This window comes from Oreochromis niloticus, linkage group LG13, assembly GCF_001858045.2.
Source record: "Oreochromis niloticus isolate F11D_XX linkage group LG13, O_niloticus_UMD_NMBU, whole genome shotgun sequence".
In the NCBI taxonomy this organism is placed as follows: domain Eukaryota; kingdom Metazoa; phylum Chordata; class Actinopteri; order Cichliformes; family Cichlidae; genus Oreochromis; species Oreochromis niloticus.
Genome location: NC_031978.2, coordinates 20,442,323 through 20,466,551, shown reverse-complemented (window position 1 = coordinate 20,466,551; position 24,229 = coordinate 20,442,323). Strand labels below are relative to the sequence as shown.

At 40.3% G+C, this 24,229-nt stretch overlaps 1 protein-coding gene across 10 annotated transcripts in view; it reads right to left on the bottom strand.

The window, feature by feature from the left end:
• The window catches only part of adgrb3 (adhesion G protein-coupled receptor B3), a 116,592-nt gene that overhangs the window by 8,824 nt on the left and 83,539 nt on the right, over positions 1-24,229 (bottom strand). For all 10 annotated transcript variants that reach the window (XM_025897516.1, XM_025897517.1, XM_019367017.2 and 7 more), the window contains 7 exons: positions 24,017-24,060; positions 12,421-12,547; positions 11,317-11,420; positions 11,051-11,153; positions 2,297-2,447; positions 678-747; positions 204-270 (listed from right to left, as the gene is read on the bottom strand). In XM_025897516.1, coding sequence (XP_025753301.1) covers positions 204-270; positions 678-747; positions 2,297-2,447; positions 11,051-11,153; positions 11,317-11,420; positions 12,421-12,547; positions 24,017-24,060 — 666 coding nt within the window. The remainder of the gene's footprint in view (positions 1-203; positions 271-677; positions 748-2,296; positions 2,448-11,050; positions 11,154-11,316; positions 11,421-12,420; positions 12,548-24,016; positions 24,061-24,229) is intronic.

Here is a 24,229-nt window from a genome sequence, read left to right as displayed (position 1 = left end):
GTGTGGCTCGTGTGAGTGCTGGTCTTTGAATGCAAGCAGAATGATTCAAAAGCACTGCAAAGTCGTGTTTATTAAAAAAGTTTTTGCTGCTAGTGCGGGCTGTTTTTCCTTTAATGCACATTTCCTTTACATTATATTATATAGAAAAGCAAAAAAACCAACCCCAACAAAACAAAAAACAGACAGTGGTGGCTGAGACATACCAGAACAACAGCAGCTGCAGGTCCAACAAAGGCGTACAGGAGCCCACCCTCCAAAGACAGCCAACAGCTGCAGGAAAAGCAGAGGAAAAAACACAGTTAACTCCCACTAAGGCATTAACATCCAAGTTAATGGTGCACACCAGCATACAGTTGTGTTTTCCACGATTGTCAGGGGAGAAGTGCCATATGTTGTAACTCCATATCCAAAGTTTCACGGGGTAATAAAATTCTAAAGAGATTTTAAGCAGTGTTTATGCATTTGGTATCCAGCAGGGATACAACTCACATGGAATTGGGGTCTTGCTGTGCTATTTTGAAATTTGATTGGCTTCTTGGGACTTTGTTTATGATACTATTTAGGATAACTAAGCCACTGCAGAAGCGTGCAATCATTACCCTTAGATTTTACAGACGAACCTACGATGTGCCCACTGAATACTAAACACAGTTGGAAAGAGAGGAAGAAAAACTTACTATAAGGGTGTCCCATAGCCCTTTGTTTTGGTAAATCCCATCGAAACAGCAACAACTAAAGCTGGTAATCCTTCAAAGGAGAAAACAATCAATAGTTATTTGAGCAGTTCTAGTAGCTTGTTAGAGCTGAGAGCATAAACCCACTTCAAGGGAGAAGAAGTCAACTGTGCCTTCCAGTCATTAACGAAAGTGCAACCCGATTGATTTCATTAGAAGCCACAGTATGAGACTATACAGACATCTGAGAGTATATGATCAAGTATGGGCAATTCAATTTATTTCTTTAAGTGGCAGAAAAGAACAGACTGTACGTGGCTTCGACAAAAGGGCAGCAGTGCATCATGTCCAGAAATTTCATCACTGTACTGTACAACACGTCTCCACCATCCACACCTTTTACAAGAAGGGATTTGGCTGTACGTCTCCTGATTATAGATTGGTGTAATTGATTTGGTTCTTGCTACTATGTACTTGGAATATTAACACTATCCCTGTCCAAGCAGCGCAAGCAGGTGCTATTGATGTAATCAGTTTCCTGGAGGCACGAGCCGAAGACCCCGTTGCCATCCAGTGCTTCTCTGCAGTGCCGGAGAGGTATAGAGTGCCGGGTGTTCGCAAGCATGTCATAAATCACAGTGCAGGCAACAATCTGGTGGAGACACTGCGCTTCAAACAGGTGAATTAAGAGACCACAGGCACTCTGTGCTGCTCGTCTCTTTTAGATCAGTGTTTTGTTTGAATAAAGGCCGTAATCTGTAGAGGATTAAAGAATTATGTCCTTGTTGTGGCACGAGTAAACAAATAGAGTAATCTGTACTGCAATGCAACATCACTGCCGGACGACACCATCTCATTTATTTGTCAAAATGTATATTAGTTCTTTTTTAGAAATCTGTGTGATTGCAGAACAGGCTTTGTCCATTTTTTTTGCAAGCCATGGCACTGCAATGACTAAGAGAGCCTTGTTTGTTGCTAGGTAACAAGAAGAATGAGTGTGGGCTCTTTCATAATCAAATTGATTTTTTTCTTTTAGGAGAGATTTTTGTAAGAAAAGGCTGTTTGGACAGGGATTCATACTGGCAGTTATCAAATGAAGGGAAATCTTGTAGGTTTTGATACAGATCTATGCCTGAGTGTATTTATTGATATTTGTATGGTGCTTATGATTAAAATCTGTAAAGAAAGATGATACATACGCTGTACTGGTTGCATTCAGTGCATTTTGCCTCTGCAAACATTTCCTTCTTCTAAACTGTACATCCGAGGGTTTCAGATGAAATGTATTCTGCTGCAGTGTGAATGCCCGGCTCAGACCCTCTTTATCAGACATAAGGTCATTGTAACCTGCAATTGAAGAGCCGCACCAGTCTGTCCTTCCCCCCCACACTGCTCATGACTGGTCCATTTACCCAGCCCTTAGAGAGCTTGACTGGAAAAAGCATCACAACAAAAGCGCCTGACAGGATGAGGATCTAGCTGCCCCACGGAGAGGATGAATAGAAAAAGACGATACGGTTACTTGGAAAGACACCACGGCCAGAGATATTGTGAGAAAATGGCAGCTGCTGGGATGATGGGAGATAATGAAGAGGTTTAGAGAAACATGCTGCTTTACTTACCCCAACCCAGACACAGAAAGCGCTTGCGGATGAGCCTGGTCCGAACCTTTCCCGTCACTGCCATGTAGGACTGCCAGGCCTCTGTTAGGACCCAGCAGAACGACGCCAGGAAGAAGAAGTGCAGGAAGGCTGTTGTCATGATGCAGACGCTCTATTGGATGGGGAACAAAACGTGTCAGACAGAGGCAGAGCTTCATATTTAAAAGAAATGCAGCTTACTAACAGCTAATAAATATAGATTCCTTTAAAGCAACAAGCTTCCTGCGGAGATGCATCAATTCTATTGATAATCCCTCATTTCCTTGAATCATTCCAGCCATACGAACAACACAGACCATCCATTAGTATCCTGTGCAGCACAGGGAAAGTCTGACTTGCACCAACAGAGTCAGCGATAGTAGTTTAGATCAAAGCCAGTCTAGCCAACACAAAAAAACACGGCGTAGCATTCCTCCACACTAACCCTCATTAGTATGCAGAGGATCCCACCTGGAGCCATGTGAACCAAGGTCAACTGTTTTACACAGACAGGAGGGGCAACAAAAACCACAACACTGCTTAAACGTTAGAGAACGCATGTGTCGGAGGCAGCACATTGGCTTGATACCACAGTGCCACTTTTCAGCTTCATTAGTTTGTCCATCTTTGTCCCACGCTCCAAATGGGATCGTTTAGAAGAGGATTAGAAATGAAGAAGTATCCTTGAGAATCTTGTCATTACACGCTGACATTTGTGAGCGAGAAGAGATTAAGCTTTTTTCTTTTTTGTTCAGACTGTTTGCACTGTGAAGATTTGGTAAACTGAGTAATACTGTACAAAGACGCAAAAGATTGAAGTGCATCATCTCGTCCGGGGGAGTGCACACCATGCTGTGAGATCTCCCATACACTTTTTCATCCCCACTGCGAAAGGCGCACTAAATCCATCCATCCCCTGTAGTGCTCACGGGGTTCATGCGAGACAATAATCCTGCATTACCTTATTCCCGGGAAGTGGGAAATTCTGTTAAACTACACCCACGAGGGATATTAATTACATAAATGTGCATTCAAGCGGAAAATTCATGTAGGATGCATTCAGGTGCAGTATGTATTTCTCATTTTCTTAGATACTTAAATGCTTTTGGATATTTTTTTTTAATTCACCAGTCACTGTGGATTAAGGAAGTTAAAGGAATTTCATTACTGGTTGCAAAAAAGAGCTGCTGGTAAAATAATGCTCTGCTAATGTAGCAAAATAAACCAAAGCACCGAAGTAGAATATTAGTCAGTTTTGGCAGGTTCCAACTGTTAAATAATCAGCAGTGTGTTCATTTACACATTTCATTAAGTGCTAAAATTTCAGCCTAAATGTACCTGCATGTGTGACAATCATTTCTGGCAGCTTTTGCTTTTTCCGCAGAGTCTAACTGGAAACGAAGCAACCCAACCGTAACTTTAAAAGCCTTAAAATTCATAAACACATATAGTATTTATGTTACTATAAATGCTGAAGGAAAACAATTTTGCTTTTGTGAGGTTTAGGTGGATTCAATACACTTGTGGCTAATGCTGCAGACGGTAGTATCGAAGCAACAGCGGAAAAAAAAGAAAGAAGAAAGAAACCCACAACAAATCAAAACACATGACACTCCCATGACGCATTGCCACCTGCTCATGTGGTAATTCCAGGTACCGTTTTAGAAATCACAAACATGCTGCGCTATAAATCTTTGATAAACTGAGATTAAGAAAAGGCATGTATGTGCGAGTCTGGCCACTTTTGACAAATTCTGACCTTTCAATATGGATTTTTTAAATTTAGTAACCTATATCCACATGTTAGCATGCACTGTGATTGTTACTGGCAGTGATCATTACTGGATGGAGCATGTGACCTAAAAAAGACTCCAGCAATTTCACATGCTGATTTTGTGAAGGAGACAAAAGGGAAATAGGAAACCATACAGTAGCTAGACAGCTTGTAGACTTGCACCCAAAGCTAATTCTAGCATTGCTGTTGCTCATGTGCTGTCCAAGGTGCTGAAAATAGAGCCTGCCTTGTTTCCTGGAAACGGGTCATATGCAACCACTATGCTTCATGGTTCACTTGGATGCCTGTGCCGTCCAGCCTCATTAGTCCTCCAAAATGAAAGCTGTGCATTTGAAGAGAGAGGAAGCCACACTATGAGGATATTACGATGGCATCAGTTGAAGGAAGGCAGCCATACAGAAACGAGGCTGAAACCTAGAGTTCACATTGCCCTTTAAAAAGGCAAATGCTCTGAGATGCTGAGCACACTGTGTCGGTATCCATGGAAACAGAGGAACCGAGGAAGGGACCAACATTAAAACATCGCAGAGCTAATAGACGCTGAGGTAAGGGTAGGTGGTGATGGGGTATGCTTCAAGTCTGTTCAGCAGTGACAGTTTAAGATGAGGACAGGACATTTGAAGAATTAATGTGTCCTGCCTAAACTCTGACTAAAAGGTCTCTGCCACTTCTAGCCACAAAGTAAAAAAGAGCAGTGACATATTATTCATACATAACTTTCACTTATTTTATTACTTGTTCACATTACTGTTGCTGATGAAATTGTTTTCAGGGTCCAATTAATATTCAATATTTGGTTATTTCCATTATTTATAGGTTCATTAACTGGTTTTATGAGAATACTCAAAGTCATACACTGTCAGGTTAAAACTTTAAATTTTAATGAAACCTGAAGAAATAGATTACTCACTGTGTTTTCACAGCGGAGACCTACAACAGTAATTTAAAATGCTGTAGAACAATCTGAACTGGACTATATAACATTGCTTTCATCTTCCCAACTGTGCTGAATCACTGTAGGAGGAGGAGGCTGGTGGTTATTTTGACTGAAGCACCCTCCTTCTGAATCAAGCAGCAAGTGCCCCAGTGCGTTACACAGTGGGTGCTTGGGTGGAGGACGTTAAAAAACTCCAAACAACAAAAGTGGTAGTGGCAAAGTGTTGTTGAACCGCAGAGGAACGCTGAAAAAAATGTATTGACTTTGCCACTACAGCCAGAAAATGGCTACTTCTACTTCCTGGTCTGTGGATGTGCCTCACATGAACCCGAAGTGAACTCATCCCGATAACAATTCTACTTCTGCCTACTTTATCTCAAAATATAACACTCCCAAGGCTCTAAACAGTACATCTAGTTATTCTCTCCAACATAATCAGAGGATTCCTGCTCTTATAGAGCAGCTGCCAAGTATGTAGGAATGAGCAGCATGTTGATTTAGTCACTTTCTACTCTGTGTGACATCAATTTAGTTAAAGTGAAACCTTGAACTGGAGGGAAGAGGATGAACCAAATCCCTCTTCCGTGCACCTCATCCTAAGGAGATGAAGCCTGTAGTGTGCTGAAACTATGTGCTATTGTGTGTTGCAGTTATTGCATGTTGAATATGTGGTGCATGGACCCTTGATTATGTTTAATAAACGATGACTAAGTGCATATATTATGCATGTTTCATTGGTAGTAAATGGCAAAAAATGCTTAATTCTTCCAACTCCTAAAGCCCATTATTTTAGACTACTCTGTCAAAATAATGCTGCGCATCTCACATTCAAATCAAGGGATCTATCTGTTTATCCTGTCTACTTCAAACTTGACGTGCACTGCTGAGGACCCGAGTAAGTGCAGTGTTGAATTTAAGGTCATTTGGATGAGGAATAATGTGAGTTTGAATGGTTGTCTGTCTCTATGAGTTGGTCCTGCAATGGTGACTTATCTGAAATGTACTCTGCCTCTCGCCCTATGATGACTGAGTTAGGCTTCTGCCCCCCTGTGACCTTGATAAGGATAAATGGAAGAGAATGGATGGATGAGGGGTGGTCTCATTTCATGGTTTCCTTCCTGTTGCTGCACAGAAAGAGTAAAAGTACAGTGATAATGTGTGCCTGTCACCATTCTTGACCTCATTGTCACGCTCCTGTTGGCATCAGTGTTGGCGTCAGTTCACGTAACACAAAGATAGATTCTAAACAAAGTGCTGCTTTCTCAGCGATGCTGTTTATGATGAGGTGCTGACAACATGAAATCAGCCACCGAGAAGCCACAACAGTATCCTCAGAGTGCCTTTAGATCAGCGGCAAAGACTACCGACTGTCATCGGCTTTGAATCTCCTGGTTACTGTTGCTATGCAGCACTGATGATGTCACACTGACTTTTATGATCTGTATTCAGGATCATGTAATGTTGCCTGGTAACAGTGGCGACTTAGGCTTTGTATTAACAGGGGACAGTCATTGTGGCAATTTCCAGTCCTGAACCCTAAACATATGTTTACGTCTCAGGTGAAGGAGCACAAGCCTACAAGTCATTTTCACAGGGATCCGGTCACATGAAGCTACAGACTGACACCTGACACTTGTTGCTGCGTGACGGGCCACAAATCAGAGATTGTGGCTTGTGAGGCCTTGTGAGGCCTTCATCATCAAATGCTGAAGATGAATCATCAGCATTCAGTGCTTTCATGCATGCAGACTCACATAAGTGCATTGGTAACATTAACTAATGCTTGATCAACACTTTAAAGGAAGCATCAAGGTAGATGACCATCTTTAACTGTATTCCTTTTAAGTAGTGTAAACATTTCTCAAAGGGCTTATTTGCTTATTATTCTCAAATAATATGGCAAGAAGCAAGTGTTGCAATAAAACTCAGCAAATTGAAGACATGAAAGGAAATAATTGCTATTGATGCAAAGTGACCATGAACCAAGTTACAGTAGCTTCAACTCTGAGGTAAGTAACAATTAATGGGAGTGAAGAATAAGTTGACTGGCACATTGCATGGTGAGCAATATACAAAAGCAGGGTGACCTAAGCACCGTGAGCCTCAAATGGCTACTAGTGACCAGTGGGTGATGAGTGAATCACTTGATGGAGGGTTGAGCTTAACCCTAAATCACAGAGCACTAATTCAGTGTGGATCCCAACTAAGTTGCTGCTGTTGCTAAGCAGCATCAATAAAGGACTATAACCACCATTCAAAAAATCAAAAAATCTCTGTCTGGCTCTTCATCATGACAGCCATCTTTACAATCCAACTAAAACTTTCAGAGGAAGTGCAATGGCAACTTTGAGTGCTTTTGGATGATGACATCACAGTTCATATCAAAATCTGTCACCTATCCGATATCTATAGGAAAAACCTCCCTAACTCTGCTGAAATGCCTCTGACTTGCCTGTGACAGTGGGAACAGGCAGTAGGAGTTTAGAAAAAATTCCCCTCTCAAAGCAAATATCAAATGAGCCAGGCAAGCATCTGCAATGCTGTCGCAGATCAAAGTGTATAAACACTGTAATGTCACAAAGGGAGTGACTGCCAGCAATTCACTTGTGATAACTTGTAACATCAGGAGGTTTAAAATGAAAATAAATCTATAAAGTGGTTCTCATTTCAGCAGACTTATGACACCTTGACCCCATCTGCCTTATGTATTTCATAGTAAGAGCATTTTAGTGGAACGGCCTCTCTATCTCCAAGACTCTCTAATTGCATCTTCCCTGGCAAAGCCAACAGCTCCTGCTTGTCTTTGTTTGTCTTTCTATAAACCAGGATCAACAGAAACCGAGGACAAAGGAAAAGCACACACAGGCAAAGGTGATTCACTGACTTCCTGCTCCCAGAGGACACCTCCACAGCAAAAAGATGATTTCTATTAGATGATGAGCAACTCTGAATCCACAAACAGTGGAGCCAATTATGTGCACTTCTTACAGGAGATGGAGGAAAAACAAGTGAGGCTGTGTCAGGCAGCATGGCAATTAAACCCACACAGGGACTGTTTTCTCCTCTTGGTGGCCTATCACTCAAACACCGGCTTCTACAGAGTGTCTGATCAAACAGATGAGCATTTTCTCAAATATTGTTACAACAGAGTGTTCAATACAGAGCAAAGGGACACTAGTAATAATTGCATTGTTTGGGAAGTTTTATCTACAGCACAGCTGCACTTGAATAAATACATTTTACTACTCTTGACGACAGTACTCGGCTAGCTGAGTTTTGAGGTGTCCAATTAAATCTAGTTTCGGTTCTCGAGGCCATGGTAAATAAGTATATTTATGCTTTTTGTGTGCTTGCTTTAGAAGTAAAGATAATTTAACCTTGGATTTCTTTTCTGATTCTCTTGCTCATGAAGACCAGACAAAAAACAACAATGGCAATAATTTAATTAGTTTTCTGTTTATGCACAGAAGCCACAACAGCAGTTTGATAATAGCGTGCTTGTTTCTGGCCACTTGGCTCAAAATTCTAAATCTGCTAACGTAAATATATGAGGCAAAATCTGCAAGAAATGAAACTGTGGGTGGTTTTTCTAGTCACTTACTGAATGCAGAATCTATAGTTTAGCTCAGCAGCCACTTGCTTCTGCTTTATACAAAAACACCTGTTTACTAATGGAGAAAACGGATCATAAAAACTGAACCAGACAAAACAATAAGTTAAAAGCTGTTGAAAATTTCAGTGAAACTAAGAGGAATTTTTAAGCCAGGTTATAATTCTGTGGGTTCAACAGTACATCAACAACCTTGATCCATTATTAAAATAATATATTGATTTGTGTAGCTTCAAAGTTCAGTATTAATAACAATGTTGGCCCGTTCCAAACAAATCTGTCAGCCCTGCTTATTTTGATCCCCGTGAGTCTGACAAGGTAGCTTGTTGAGTCAGTCTAACAGATGCTGAAATTACATCTTCAGTATGTCAGTGGATTTTTGGGGGGAAAAACACCTAATCTCTTTACAGATTTCATAGACAGACATCCTATTAGAGGCAAGCCGAGTGAGTATTCCATGTTAAGTGGTGGTCCTTACAATCAAGACAGGAGATGGCTGAAGCCCTGATTAAATCTGACAGGGCTTCAAATCAGCTCTGCTTTAAAAAAATGCCCTGAAGCTTTGTGGATTCAGCGTCTTGGCTACTACAGTGTGCCAGAGATGCGAGGGCCAGCAGGGAAACAGATGAACTTGTTATGTGCGGATGCTGTTTTTGTTATTTTACGAGACTGTGTGTAATGAACCAGCTCGGGTTCGCGTCACGATGCTAACAACTAGCACATTTTGTCCGTAATTAATCCTGTAAATTCTTATCAGATTACTTCACTTATTCATTTGTTATCCATATTTCCATTTTTGATGAACTCAGGAAAATTAACAGGGAGTATTTTGATTTATGAGTAGTAAGAAACACTAGTTGGCCCATCTGGTCCTAAAGTACTAAAAGGTAAGAGTGGCAAGTCAGTACTCATGTTATATAGCACCAGCAATACCTCTAATAACGAAAGACCTCCATACTCCTTTCTATGACACATTTTTTTCCTTTTTACAAGCATTTTTAAAAGATTTTTGTCTGTGATTTAGATTCTAAAATCTTTGACTGCTGCAATATGAGAATATTCAGATGTGCCTTGTTAATGAGCTGAAAAAACAAAAACAAACAAACAAACAAAAAACCCCAAAATCGAAGCGAATACGAGAAACAGTGAGGAATAATGAGACGAGGGACAAAAAGCCGTGTGTGTCTCGCAAAAGGTAAAGATATACCGAGAAAGTGGTTACACAATAAAATGCCTGTAATCAGACAATGTGTCACACTGTAGTGCTGCCAAATGACCGAGAAGGGCATCTGTGTGGGCAGCTTGTAAATCCTAACTACTTTTTTGCCAAACAATCTTTTACATTAGCTACTTGTTCGCTGGCCAGTGACAAAGCAGGAGGAAGGAAACGACGCATTTTACTGGAAGTGCTTCTCCAGCAGCAGCTGGGTTTTCGAATCCTGCCGTGACTTGATCAGAAATTCAGCTCTTGTTGATATCTGAAGAAAAAAAAATGATTTGCTATCTCTCCGCAATGCTTTTGAGTCACTGCAGCAATGCCAAATCCACATTCAGTCTTAGCAGGAGAGAATGCTAATTTCCTGCGTTTGACCCATGCACCATGTGTGCTGGTGTGCAAAATGTCTGCCTTTCTGCTCTTACACTACTTGCTGCCAACCTATCTTGACTTTTTAAGGAATTCTATAATATATAGAAGGTCCCGACAGTCTTTTATGTTAATTATTTTATTGCTTTGCACTTTTAACTGTGTCTGAATATCACTGTAGTTTCAGTGCCAACAGATTGGGGGTTGTCTCAAGTTTCACCAGAGTAATATGTATGGTTCTAAGCCAAGGCAGAGTAGGTCTGCATCTTAAGGAGGCATTAGACACACGTTATTTTCCATTTGGAATGAATATAAAAGGCTTCTGTGAGACCTAAAAGAAAACGAATAATTTACTTGAACACAGCAAAATTCTAACTGCTAGATTCTTTAAAAAAAAAAGATATTCTTTAAAGAAATCTGGAGTTCAAAAGGTGCTATTTTGAAGATAAGAGTTGGCTGATGAAGAATGGGACTGATTATTGATTCAAATCTCTGCCTTAAAGATGAGCAAATTTGACTAACACTTCTCCAGCTGACTGGGAACAGGTGAATATGATGGAGCATTTGTAGCATATCTTTTCATCATCAATACCTCATCACATTCTACATGATAATGTGCACATCTCTGCATAATTTTGCATGGTAAGCTATTACCTGTTGAGCTCAAAGAAATGCCAGTATGAAAATTAAGAAGGCCGAGCTGTGTTAAAGCTGGTGTAGGTGAGCGTAAAGTGTCATTTGGATCTTTCTAACCCCTGCACCTCCACACTTTGGAATCTGTGCCCAATAAATCCTTAAATTGCACTTACCACATTGTGGGTCTGTGTTTGCCCAACAAGGATCAATATGTTTGAGCAGACTATAGATAAGCAGAAGTTGAGCAGGATGATGGATCGCTCAGAGCGGATATATCTAAAAAAAAGGGAAGACAATTAACCAAAAAAGTTCTATGATTTAAAGTCAGACTTTAAGTTAGAAAGTATCAACTTTCACCTGATTATGAAACATCACATAACAACTGACATTTATTATGATAGTGTGGTTGAATTGTATGCACTTAAAGCGTTGCATTTACCTCCATAGCACTGCGTAGATCACTGCCAATGTGATCAAGGCGAGGCAAGACAAGCCACAGCCAACTATCAATGTCACAGATGGGACCCCTGAGTACTCCATGGTCTGTAGGGATGACAGAGCAAGACGAACCAGTCAGTGGGAGGTTGGATGTGGTTCATGCAGGACAGTAAATCTTTATTATTGCCCAGAGAGGGAAGCAATCAAAACAACCACCACCACCAATATGAATAGTCCACAGTGAGACTTAATTTACTTTGAGGTTTTAGTTGCATGTGTGGGCTTGAAGCTTGTTTAGATACATGCATAAAACTTTCCATGTATTGTAGCAGGAGATCATGTTGCAGGAGAATAAACAGTGGAAGTAATTATAACCAATGTTTTTGTTTTACGCTGTGTTTTTTCAGTCACACTTGGAAGTCAAGGAGGCCGGCCAATCGAGGGCCAGCCGCTGAGGCTTCCTTCACATACACTAATGCGGTTTCCCATATTATAAACCATATTCAGTAAATCAAAGCTAGACAAAATAAGCACCTTGCAGCAAGAAAAATGATGCTGTATGATTTAGGCCTGACAGAGAGGAAGGCCACAGTGTAAGTACTGCATGTTCTCAGACTTAATTACTTTATCTTTTCAGGAAATTACAGGCTCCTGCTTTCTTTACCCCAGTCTAATTGCAACACACAATTGTGCTCAAAACACAATTTAAAGATCTCACCTGCAAGAATTTGTCAGCTTTTTTTGTTGACAGGTCAGTAAAGAAAACAGCAGCCAAAAAATGTAAACTTTATCTTTATCCCTTCCCTAACGTGATTGATGAGGAGACACTTAAAGACAAGCACCAGCACGCACACACCCTCCCCCTCTGCATGCCCATACACAATCTATCTATCTAAGTCTATGCCCAAACTAGAAAATACTCCCCCCCACAATCTCCCCTTTACCACTGTATTACTATTTAACAGGATTAGCACACACGAAGATTCAATTTTCATTCTCACCAGCACACACACAGACACACACATACACACACGAACAGGGAGCCTTTCTCCTTTACATGAGCTCATGAAACCCACATCGAATAGCAAATCAATAGCCTACTTACTATTTCTCTTGGTTGCTGAGCCAAAATGGCGAAGGTAGATACACGATCACATAAGCATTTTGTATGGGATGCATCTGTAAGCACCGTTTTACATCCTTTTGTGGACCAGGCTCCCCAAGAATCGTTCCTGCAAGGAGGAGGCAGAGGCAATTAGAGGTTTAATTCCAGCGGTGACACGACTTCACAGGACTTCTCGACATCGCTTCGGCGTTTTTATTTAATTATTACTAATATGAATCGAGAGCTGGAGAGATTGTTTCATAGAGAGAAAGAAGAAGGGAAAAAAAGCGAACAGACTAATCGACACGGCTCTGGTGTGGCTACGAGCAGCATTTCAGCTGGAGCAGATAGAGAGGCAGAGACGGAGGAGGGGGAGGACGCACGGAGCTGTCCAAGCAGACCGGTGCTGATTGATTCGCTATACGCAGATAAATACCAACGAGTCGAGTGATACAGAAAACAGCGTTATTTCCTCTTCACGCACAAGTTAAAAGCCTTTATATTTACCTGTTTGCCTCTCTGCGTGCTTTATATTCTTCTAGAAATCTTTTCCAAACGACTATAATCCTCTTCCCCCCCCCCGGTTATCCTGTTCTTTTTTACCCCCCCACTTTCGGCTGATTTCCCCCCCCTCAGCTGTTTTAATTAGCAGCTTTTGAATGCTTCCTTAGGGGGATTTTCACCCTGGAAACGGTGGACAGCATCAGATTGATACTCTGTTCCTCTCTGCTGGTGTGAGAGGGGGAGGCAGATGCAGTGAAAAAATAAACGCACGCCGTCGCAAGGTCTGCTTATTCGGCTTCGAGTCTAGTGATATGACGGGAATAAAGGATGCTTTTGGGTCATTCCTGAAAGTCATTTTACACGAAAGTTGTCGCTCCCCGGCGTGAAGCGCTCCCCTAAAAAAACACCGCAGAACTAATACCACCCCGCGGAGGCAGCGCAAATGGTTGCAGCCAGTCCCCACTTCACACCACTAGTAGGTGAAATGAAAGGAGCGTCTCTCTTCCATTTGTCATTCACCCGCGACTCATTTTGTGCCTTCAGAAATACCATCCTCGCTGATTAAATATCACTGAGGCTGTATTCTGAACACAGCCTTTGCCGCAACACCCAACTTGACTTTGAGCTTCGTGCCGTCACTAGCAAACACCTGTTGTCCTGCAAGGCGCTCTGCTCACCGTACTACTAATTTTATAAAGCCAAGAAGAAGGAAAAAAAAGGGGGAAAAGATGCATACTAGTGATTCAAGACAATATAAGACGTACTGGCTTTTGATTTGTTTAAGCGGGCAGTGGCTGCTGTGCGAGCTAATCCTGCTTTGTCATTTGATCAATGTGGCAGCAATATTTATTATTCCTGGAAGAGACCATGGAGCCAGTTGCAAATTTCCAGCCAGGGCCAACCAACACTGTGGGTTGTTTGTGTGTGCACAGCAATGAAACGATAAACGGATATCCTCCCCCTTTTGCTTCTCTTCTTAACTGGGCTGTGACCATTCTGTGTAAATAACTGATATGTGCTTTTCAGTAGACTGCATGCAAAAACAAAAAACATAAACCAATTAAAACAAAAACAAACAAAAAAAAGAAAGAATAAAAGAGAAAAAAGCGAATGACCCACTCATCAAGCTAGCATCAGCAGTTCTTAAAAAAGTTTAGTTATAAATTTGAATCACAGTTTATAAATAAATTAAACTATATGTATTTATACATACAGCAGAACCTCTATGAATTGGTCATATTAGAAACATTAATTTCTTCCAAACTGGTGCAAAATGAATGTTTGAAGCATATAAACAACATGTCTACAAGTCACCAAAGTGGCCAAAGAAGCACCTGTGGGTGAAATATGGAGCAAGTTTAGCATAGGAATAGGAGTCATATGATGATAGCTGAGAAGGATTTTATGATACCGCACTGCTGATGATTGCAGAAGTAGTCAAATGTTGAATTTACATGTTGGACTTTCCATCATTTTTTTTGTCTGTACAGGTGTGTGGCTCTCCGGATGTTCCAGTTTCAACATTAAGATTAATGTTGGTTTAAGCCAGCGCAAATATATTTACAGCTATATGAACCCAGTGAGAAACTGTACACAATATCACAATGTCTTTCTTTTTGCTTATTTGTCACACTTACATGTTTAAGATCATCAAACAAATTTTAACGTTAGACAAAGGTAACTTGAGCAAGAACAAAATGCAGTTTTCAATGATAATTTTATTTATTAAGGGGGGAAAATGCTATCCAAACCAAACTGGCCCTGTGCGAAAATATAATTACCACCTAAACCTAATATCTAGTTGTGCCACCCTTGGCAGCAACAACTGCAATCAAGCATTTGATATTCAGATCATTATCATGCTCTATAATCCAAGTGTACTTGAGTTTCAGGGAACAAACTTGTGGCTGGGCATTCTCTTTCAGGATTTCTGGTAGAGAGCAGAATTCATCGATCCATCAATTACAGTCATTCATGTCCTGACACAACACAGCAGCCTCAGACCATCACATTACCATCACATACCACATTACCACCATCACCATACTTGACTGTTGTCTTGTCAATCCACAGATTATTTCTCCAGAGGTTTTGGGGATCGTCAGCAGTGGTTTTCTCCTTGGAGCTCTCCTGTGGATGCCACCTTTGCCCAGTCTCTGTTTTATCGTTGAATCATAAACTCCGACCTTAATTGAAGCAAGTGAGGCCTGCAGTTCTTTAGATGCTTTTCTGTGTTGTTTTGGACCTCTTGGATGAGTCATTGATGCACTCTTGGAGTGATTTTGATAGTCCGAACACTCCTCGGAAGGCTCACCACTGTTCCTAGTTCTCTCTTTTTGTGGAAAATGACTCTCACCATCGTTTGATGAAGTCCCAACGCCTTAGGAACCCTTCCAAGGTTGATGTGACTTTTTTTCTTATTTGTTCTTGAGTTTCTTTAGCTCATGACATGTGTTGCTTTTTGAGATCTTTTAACCTACTTTACTTTATCAGAGAGGTTCTAAAGTGACTAAAGTGACTTCTTGATTCAGCAGGTCTGGGTGTAGCTGCTGAAATTGAACTCAGCTTTCCAAAAATTGTGGTAAATTCCATTAAATTAAGGATTTAACAAGGGGAGTGGGGTTGGGGAGATGTGGCAATTGTTTTTTTAACCAGTGCCAGGTAGGTTCAAAAAGCTTTTTTCCCCTTAATGCATGAAATCATGATTTAAAAACTTTGTATTTACTCAGGTTATCTTTATCTAATATTACAACATAAACATGTAAGTGTGACAAATATGCAAAAAACTAAGAAATCAGGAAAGGCAAATACTTCTTCACAGCACTGTAGTATGTCTTTGCACAGCTGCAGAGTATAGGTTAGAAAAGAATCTTTTAATGTGACAAAACTGCTGTGCACATATTTTACAACAATAGTGCACACTTTTCAGCACTTTGGGTAATCCCTGTAGGAGAGTGATGAGGTATCATAAGGTAACGAGTAGGGTGCTATTACATGCTCAAACTGATTGTCACAATCCAATGCAAACCTACTTTCCAATGCAGGCTTTCTTGTGACGTGACAGACTGACACAATATGTGATGCCTTGTAACTTCGGGATGAATCCATCTCTCCCCTGGTGAAAACTCAATCCTTGGCATGATCTGTTTCTAACTTTTGACTTGTTAGATGTTTGCTTATCCTCTGTGCCAGGGGGGAAGCTGACAGGAGAACAATCCCTGCCTGGGGATTTATGTATGCCACGTTTGATGTGTTGCCTGACCTTATTGGGGCTCGGTGGCGCAAGAATATAAAACATCCCCAAGAGAAAGTGTCAGTGTTGACCACAGTAAGACTGATGACATGACATTCATCACATCTCAACTGCTGACCACTTTATATCCACACAGTGATCTATTGACAACTTTACATCAAAACTTACAGGACTTAAAATTTCTGACAGAACTTGATGGGGCTCCGGTTTTTACGCAGTTCGGTGTCAAGCCGCAAGATAAGTGACAGCAAGAGTTACATAGAAAGCTCACAAAGTTTTAAGCACATTCAGTATTTAAACCTTTGAGTCTTGCTAAACCACAACTTAACTTTGAAAGACTTAGCCCCTCTACACATCCTGTTACTAAATGTATACCTTACCCACATGTTTAGACATTATACTTACAGCACAAGTCAAACAGTAAATCTGTATCATTATTATTAAGCCAACATGGTGGCGCTGCTGTACACGCTACATGACCATAGCTGCAGTTGTTTAGCCTCACTTGTCACACTGCACATAAGCAGGGCTCACCGTATGTTTCTCTAGGGATGCAAAAACCTTTAAATTCCTTGCATGCCCACATTAGATTAGGCAGACACCGAGATGGGAGCTTAAAGCGTGCCTTAGGCTATGCACTTAAGGCAATTTTATAAAGTCTTGAAAGACTGACACACAATGGCAGGCAGAGGACGGTGGGGGCAATGCTGGGAAATGATTCCATCCATCTTGGATCTCTTGATGATGGGCAATTTATATCAGCCTGTGGGCCACATTGCGTGTGTTAACTGAGTGAAGAGAAAAGAAAAATGAGCCCATATTCTTGTGTACCAGGGAAATCTGATTAATCCCTAACATTCTCTGAGTGGGACAAGACCCTTCAAAACGAAGCAGACAAACAAGATAACGTGACATTTGTATTTATTAGCGAGGGTGTGACTAACCCTACAGGTGCATACAAATTAAAGATGTATCATGTATCTGTTCAATAAAATACACCAAGGAACCGGCATCACTACAGTTCATTAGGGTCACTATAGTAACAGAGAGATTTTTTCCCGTCAGCAATCATTTTTATTTGTCAGTCTGGCTCTTCTGGGAGTCACAACCTGTCCAGGGTTTACCCCACCTTTTGTCATATGCCTGCTAGGATAGGCTCCAGACATCCCCGTGGTCCTAAACTGGATAAGTGGTTAAAAAAGTGCATGGATTGATGGAAAGCACTTAGTACAAAACAGCATGCATGAGTGACAGACAGAAAACTGATTAAGTCAGAGACAGCATGAAGGTGGAGGGGTGGTGATGGGTTGCAAAGTGGTTTGAAGATGCAGCAACTCTATGCAGCCCAAAGCAACATAAATAATACTCCCTATGAGATTTGACAATTGGATGCCTAAAAGGGTATCATTTGAACTGAGATGCGCTGTTATCAGGTGATCTACCAGCACATCCGGCTGAGCTTGGCTTAATGGCCTGCCTGTTATCCTCAGTTTAGTTGACCTTTAGTGCATCCACGACTGTCTGCACTATACTGCACTGTATCTACTGTCCAATGTTTGGTGTTAAATACCAATATTAAAGCTTTATGTGACTGGTAAATTTAAATTGTGTTGTGAACTGTAAGTTCAGACAGCCATAATTGAAAGTACACAAGTTTTCTTTGGTCATCTATACGAATATAAAAATACATCTATTATCTAAGTTAAATAAAAATGGAGTCAGACAGAATTCCTGCATGCATAAAGTATCAGGGAATTATCGCCTGCAAGGTGCTGGTGCATTAGTATTGCATGCCATACTTCACTGTCTGTACATGTGCATTACCCCAACCTCTGGCCCATGCACAAATGCAAAAATACCTTTTATTGTGAACTAATTCATAGTTAAGAGTCGTTATCAGTCCACTATGAGCCCTTGCTTGACTAAAGCTTACAATTAGAATTATTAAACATCACTCATACTGTCACTTCTCGCCATTGATTTCAGCCACCAGATATAAAGGCGCTTTCACCATTATTGTCTCTACATCTGCACCGTCAACAGTTTCCATTCAAAAGCAGCCCTCGAAAATCAACATAAATCTTTCCACATGGGTCCCTGAGACTTAATCTGATGAAGTGCTAGTCTATGGAGCAAATGTGTCTCTTTGTGGTCCTATGCTGTGAAAAAGCTTGACAGCTGCTGATCTCAGATATGAAAATGTCAAATAAGATTGACGTCAAACAGGGGAAACCATTGGAGAGTTGTCTAAGGAGCTTGGAAAGAAAAGCATCTGGACTTCTTTGAGTTGCTTGAAGACGTTTCACCTCTCATCCAAGAAGCTTCTTCAGTTCTAGGGTCAAATGGTGGAGAGTCCCAGATTTAAGCTCTGTGGGAGAAACCCACTGAGAGGGACAATGAACCCCCTAATGATCCTCTAACCTTCCACCATTTGACCCTAGAACTGAAGAAGCTCCTCGGATGAGAGGTGAAACGTCTTCAAGCAACTTAAAGAAGTCCAGATGCTTTTCTTTCCAAGCTCCTTAGACTACGATAACCCAGATGACTGAGAACCTTCACAGACACATTGGAGAGTTCTTCAAAACAACAACAACAAAAGAACTACCCTAAAAACCCTCAAACCTTAAAATCAAATACTGCATTAACTGAAAGATAAAGTAAGAAGTGATTTTGAGTTTTACATGGCATTATGCTGCAGGTAGAGTTAACTGTGGACATGACTGAAGTGAACAGATACAGCATTATTCACAAGTTTATTAGTAAATGTAAATTCTCTCTTAGCAGTAATGTTACTGTTTGACTTGTCACAGATTTAATGTTATATTCAAAAACTAGGTTAGGCGTGGTTGCATGAGCTCCGTCCCAGCTTTCACCCAGCTTATGGAGTAAATGACTACCACTGAACCACACAGACAAACTTGTGGATGGTGGCATCTTCTTTGTTGCTGTAGTAGATACATTTTGATTCAGCACTAAGACAGACCGCCAAGAAGCTGCTGGGGTTTTTTTTTATGTCCAAATGGAAAGCAAATGTTGCTGTTGCAGAGGTTTCTCTTGATTCATAGGCTTTGGAGCAGTTGGAGAGTGTAGGGTGCAGCCTTTTTGGCTCAAATTCAGCTTCTCCAGATGTTTGTAGAACTCGAAGCAGTGACAGCTGCTTTCACACGTTAACATCTAAATGATTAACAAGGTTTAATTTCTCAGGAAGTGGAGTGCTCTCTGTAAATTCTTGCTAAGAATTGTGCAGCACTTAGAAATGCCAGATAAAACTAACGAGGTGCATAATTTTCAGTAAAAGCTAAAGACGAGCCTTGAAAGCGCTTTCTGTTGTAATCAGTGGTTTTGTTTTGGTTTTACACGTAATTGTTTAAAACACATTTTACTACTCGAGTCCTTGCTATACTTTATTTTTGTTTTATTCTAAACTTATGTCAAGCACGTGTCTTTGCATGCTAGGAAAAAAGACTTTATCCATCAATATATTTGACTAGAAAGTCATGATTTAATATTTAAATAACAATAATTTGGTACTTCATTGTCTTGCTTAGAGTATACACATTAAACAATAAAATAACCTTCAGGGTGAAATAAAAGGGAGTGAAATTCTCTGTTTTAAAGATGTCTTAATGAAGGGCCAAGATGCTGACTTGTGAATCCTTATTTAAGGATCTGCAAATGTTCTCATCCGTTTGATGTTTAGCTTCCACGAGACTCTGTTTGATAATCCGAGAAAGGGTCCTGAAGCATCTGCGATTAAAATGTCAAAAAGACACTCATATGGCTTTCTATGCACTGCTTCCCAAGCATCAGAGGATTTTTAAAAGCAGTTAATTGCAAGGCAACGTCAAAAGGCCTGAACTAGCTTGGATCGTCATTCTGCATTTTTATTTTTTCTACAAGTTTGGGGGCAGTAAGGAAGAAAACCGTCTAGTTTTACAACTAGTTTGTTTTTATATCGTAGCAATATAAAGAGACAAGTCAGACCTTATGGTAGACTCACAGTGACATATCACTTCTAAGATATTCTAAGATGGAGTAATATATATATATATATATATATATATATATATATATATATATATATATATATATGTATATAGTTAAAATGTTATTTATGAAGGCTAGGGATAAGGTGAAGTGAGTTGTCTGGCAGATTAATTCTCCCTAAATATTTATTTTTGACCACAACAGGGAAGTTAACTGATCTGAAGTCACTGGGTTGCACTTTATATTGTTCCCTTGGCACAGTGGTGGGATATTGGTAATTTCAAGGTTATTTGAAAGCAAAAAAGAAAAAAAAATATTGACATTTGAAAAAGTAATAAAAGTGTATGCATCTGATATGTTTACACTCAGTGCTGTGGACCTGGAGACCGGAAGAGTAAATTTAAAAAAGATATTGGATATTTTAGAACTCAGTGTGTGGTGTTTGTTTATATTTCTCTGTTGTTTTCAAAGCTAGCCAACTGCAGCAGATTCACCTATAGGCCTCCATAATATTAACGTGAAATGAGCCCTCAGTGTTTTCAAGCAGTTTAATACTCTGGTCACTACTTTAATATTACAGTTGAAGTTAGTTATAGTCACTTTTAACATTTCATTATTGGTAAGTCTCATATAAATAAAGCCTATTCTGAAAGATTTGAGCACATTTATTTAAAAATACTTTGATCGTGTAGTTTATGTTAAAGTCCAGCTCAGTGCTCACATAAACCTCACGTGGACCATAGCTCTCCACTTGCAAACATTTTCTCTCTGCTACTTGTCAAAGTGAGTACTCTCATTTGGTTTGAACCAACATGGCTGACAGATGGCACATCACCCCCCCAATGAGTCCTAAGAGTGGATCCTATTGGATAATAGAAAGAGCCAAATGTTTGAAAATGAAATTATTATCATACCATGGAGTCATTCAGTGGTGCTATGATTAAAATTACTAAATGTAGGATGGGGGAAAAAATTAGATATTTAACACTAGGTTTGTGAAAGTCAGACAGAGAGAATGTAGCTGAGTTGTCCCAGTTGTATCATTGCTGTTCAAAAATAGACCAGTTGCCCTCAAATACTGTGATAGAGGACAGACCGTGCACAATTCAGATGCTATTTCACAGTGAAAGTAACAAGCTCATATATGCTTTTGCCAGAGCTCTGTTCATCCACTATTGCTCTTAGGTTTTACACAGTTAAGTGAAACTGGAATCAAATATATTTCTACTAAATATATTTCCATCCAGTTACAGGTAAAAACCATAAAAATACACAAAAAATGAACAAACGTTCTAAAAAACATGATCCATCCAGAGTGTTATTATTCTTATTTTAGAAAAAACAATAACACTGTCCATGTTGAAGTTCTAAAAAATAAGGTTTCTCTTCCACTGATTTCAGGTAAGCTCGAGTAGTTTTCTATAATAATTCTGGTATTTTTGTTGAGCTTAAAAGACACATGTAACGCCCAAGTGGATGATGCAAACGGTGGCTGTGCAGCAGAAATGCGACAGAAGGAGGAAAAGTCTTGTTTTTCCTATAACACATGCAGACAAATGCAGACAAAACCACAACATTATTGTAGTACACCAAATGTTTTCTTTCTTCATTATGTGAAATGCTGGCTTGCGCCCACTCGATGATATCCATTGCAGACATTGTTGCCTGTAAATCCCTCATGCAGTTTGAGTTGACTTGCCTGCTGTTTGCAGTATCCAGCCCTGCTTCTTTTTAAGTTTATCAACTTTTATTGAACCACCCAGGAGCAAATCTTTCTTTGGATCCTGCCTTGCCATTTGCCCCAACAGCCACCAGAGTTCTCTCTCTCTCTTTCTTTTTGATGTCCAGCACTGGAAATCTTCATCAGGTAATTGCTTGTGTAGCCGCCTAAGCTGTTCAATCGGCCACCCCAACCATCCATCAGCCGCCCCTGCCAACACCCAGTGAGATGTCCATCCCTCAAATGTTCAATAGCCTGTCTTCTCTGCGCCATGACTACTGGCCACTACCCCAATTGCTCCAGGTCTTAAGACTGGTGTCTGTCAATGTAAGACTCACTGATGTTTAATTTGCTGCCACTTCAGAAGTATTTGCATCCCAGTTGTCTACCTGTCCTGGATCAAAACCATTGCCCACCAATCACAATACTGTGGATCTCCAGGTCACCCCACTGAAGCTTCTTCACTCCAGCCATCGCTCTTTTAAACCAGCCATCAGCTTTCTGTCTGTCCTCATGGTCTTTGGTCTCCATGGCAACACACCAGTTCTTGTTCTCACCTGCCTGGCCCTACCGGAAGATGTTTCTTGTTTCGAGCCATCATCTGTGAGTGCTACCTATAACAGCAAGCTAGTGCCTTCTTTGGTTTAAAGTCTTCTATCGGTGCAGCACTCAGAAGCTCTTAACCTGACATAAATATCTGCCCAGTGCCTATAATCCTTTGTGCATGGCTTCTACAGTTTTCATCTCGTCCTGTCTGTCCTTGCCCTTTTTGTTTGTCATCTTCATAATAACCTGTAGATTCAGTTTCCTGGCAACTCTTCCAACCATCTTTTTTCTCCCTAGCCTTGCAGCCACCCTCTAAACTCTTTTGCTCAGAAGATTTCCAGCCCTCAGGCCATCCATCTGACCTCTTTTGCCCTGGCCCCCCACCTGCTATGTGATGCTTCTTTTCTTTCCAGCCGCGAGGCAGTCTACCTGGCCTTCTACACTACCTCAGGGACAATCATTCTTGATGTCTTTTTGAGGCTAATTAACACGTACTGACACCATGAACAAGTCTTATTTTAAAGTAGGAAGAAAATTTTGAGTGGAAGTGCTCCAACATGGGAAATCACGGGACATTGTGATGAGAACACTGCTGTCAAATGTTAACTGTGCTGTTTGCTGCAGAGAAGGTGACATCAAATCAACACAAATGGCACAACAACCTCAAACACAGACACAGTTTGGAGGACTATGCATCAAGCAGCAAACAGCTCATTCAGATAAGCATGAATTGTGTATAAATGTGTGGCTGTTGATAGAATCGTGAAACAAAAGTGCAAAATGTAATGTTCCTCAAGTCATTGGCTTTACATAAATGTAATATTTGTTGTATTCTTATGGGGTGTCACATTTCTGCACCATAATATTAAGCATTCTATATGAGCTGCTATGTTTCTTTTAGGTAAAGCGGTTGTGTTTTGTGTCCTCATAATTTGTGGGAGTTTCCCTCCTGATACGTTATATAATTCTGCAGTATTTGTGACTGATGCTACAGCACCTTAGGCAGTGACTTTTATCAGCACTTGCTGGTAAAATGAATATCTTTAAGATGTCTGCTGAAGCCTATGCATGCTGCCAATTGCCTTTTAGTTTTGTATGCACTCAAGCTATTGTAAAGGACTGGTATGGTATAAATGTCTCAACTGCTGTGAGGCGGTATTTTGTAACTCATTAGTATTAGTAACTCAAATTTGTTTGATTCCTGTTAGGTTCGGATAGAAAACTTGATGGAGTCATGATGACATTCACTAAACAGCAACTTCAGGACCTCACCATCATTGACTCAAAGTCAGTATGAACACAGGTTTAAATCAACACGTGTGAGTTTTACAGCCAAGCATTAAAATCATATGACTTACAACTGGCCTACCATGTTGTCCGCTCTGAATGAGGTTTAATGCAGTTTCTTTCTAGTTCTATTAATGTTGTAATGGTTCACCCAGAAAAATGTATCACCCTGATTTTTGAACATGGAAATTATCCAAAAAAACACACTCTCAACATGAACTGATTTGAATACACGGAAAACAATGAATACCTACAACAACAACAAAAGTGAAAAGAAGTGAAAGTGCATGCCCACTTACATTATGGTGCTGTCCCACAGCGCACAGTATGGGTTCATTGTTCCCTGGAAGGCAGGAAAAGGACAAAATGTTTGGTAAATTACGATGATAACTCATCATTGTTTTCATCACCACCATCATCATTATCATAAATCAAGTGCATGTTTGTCCTTTTATTTAGCTTTTTTGAAAATGTGTTTCATAGATCACACAAAAAAGGTTTGGACTCCACTA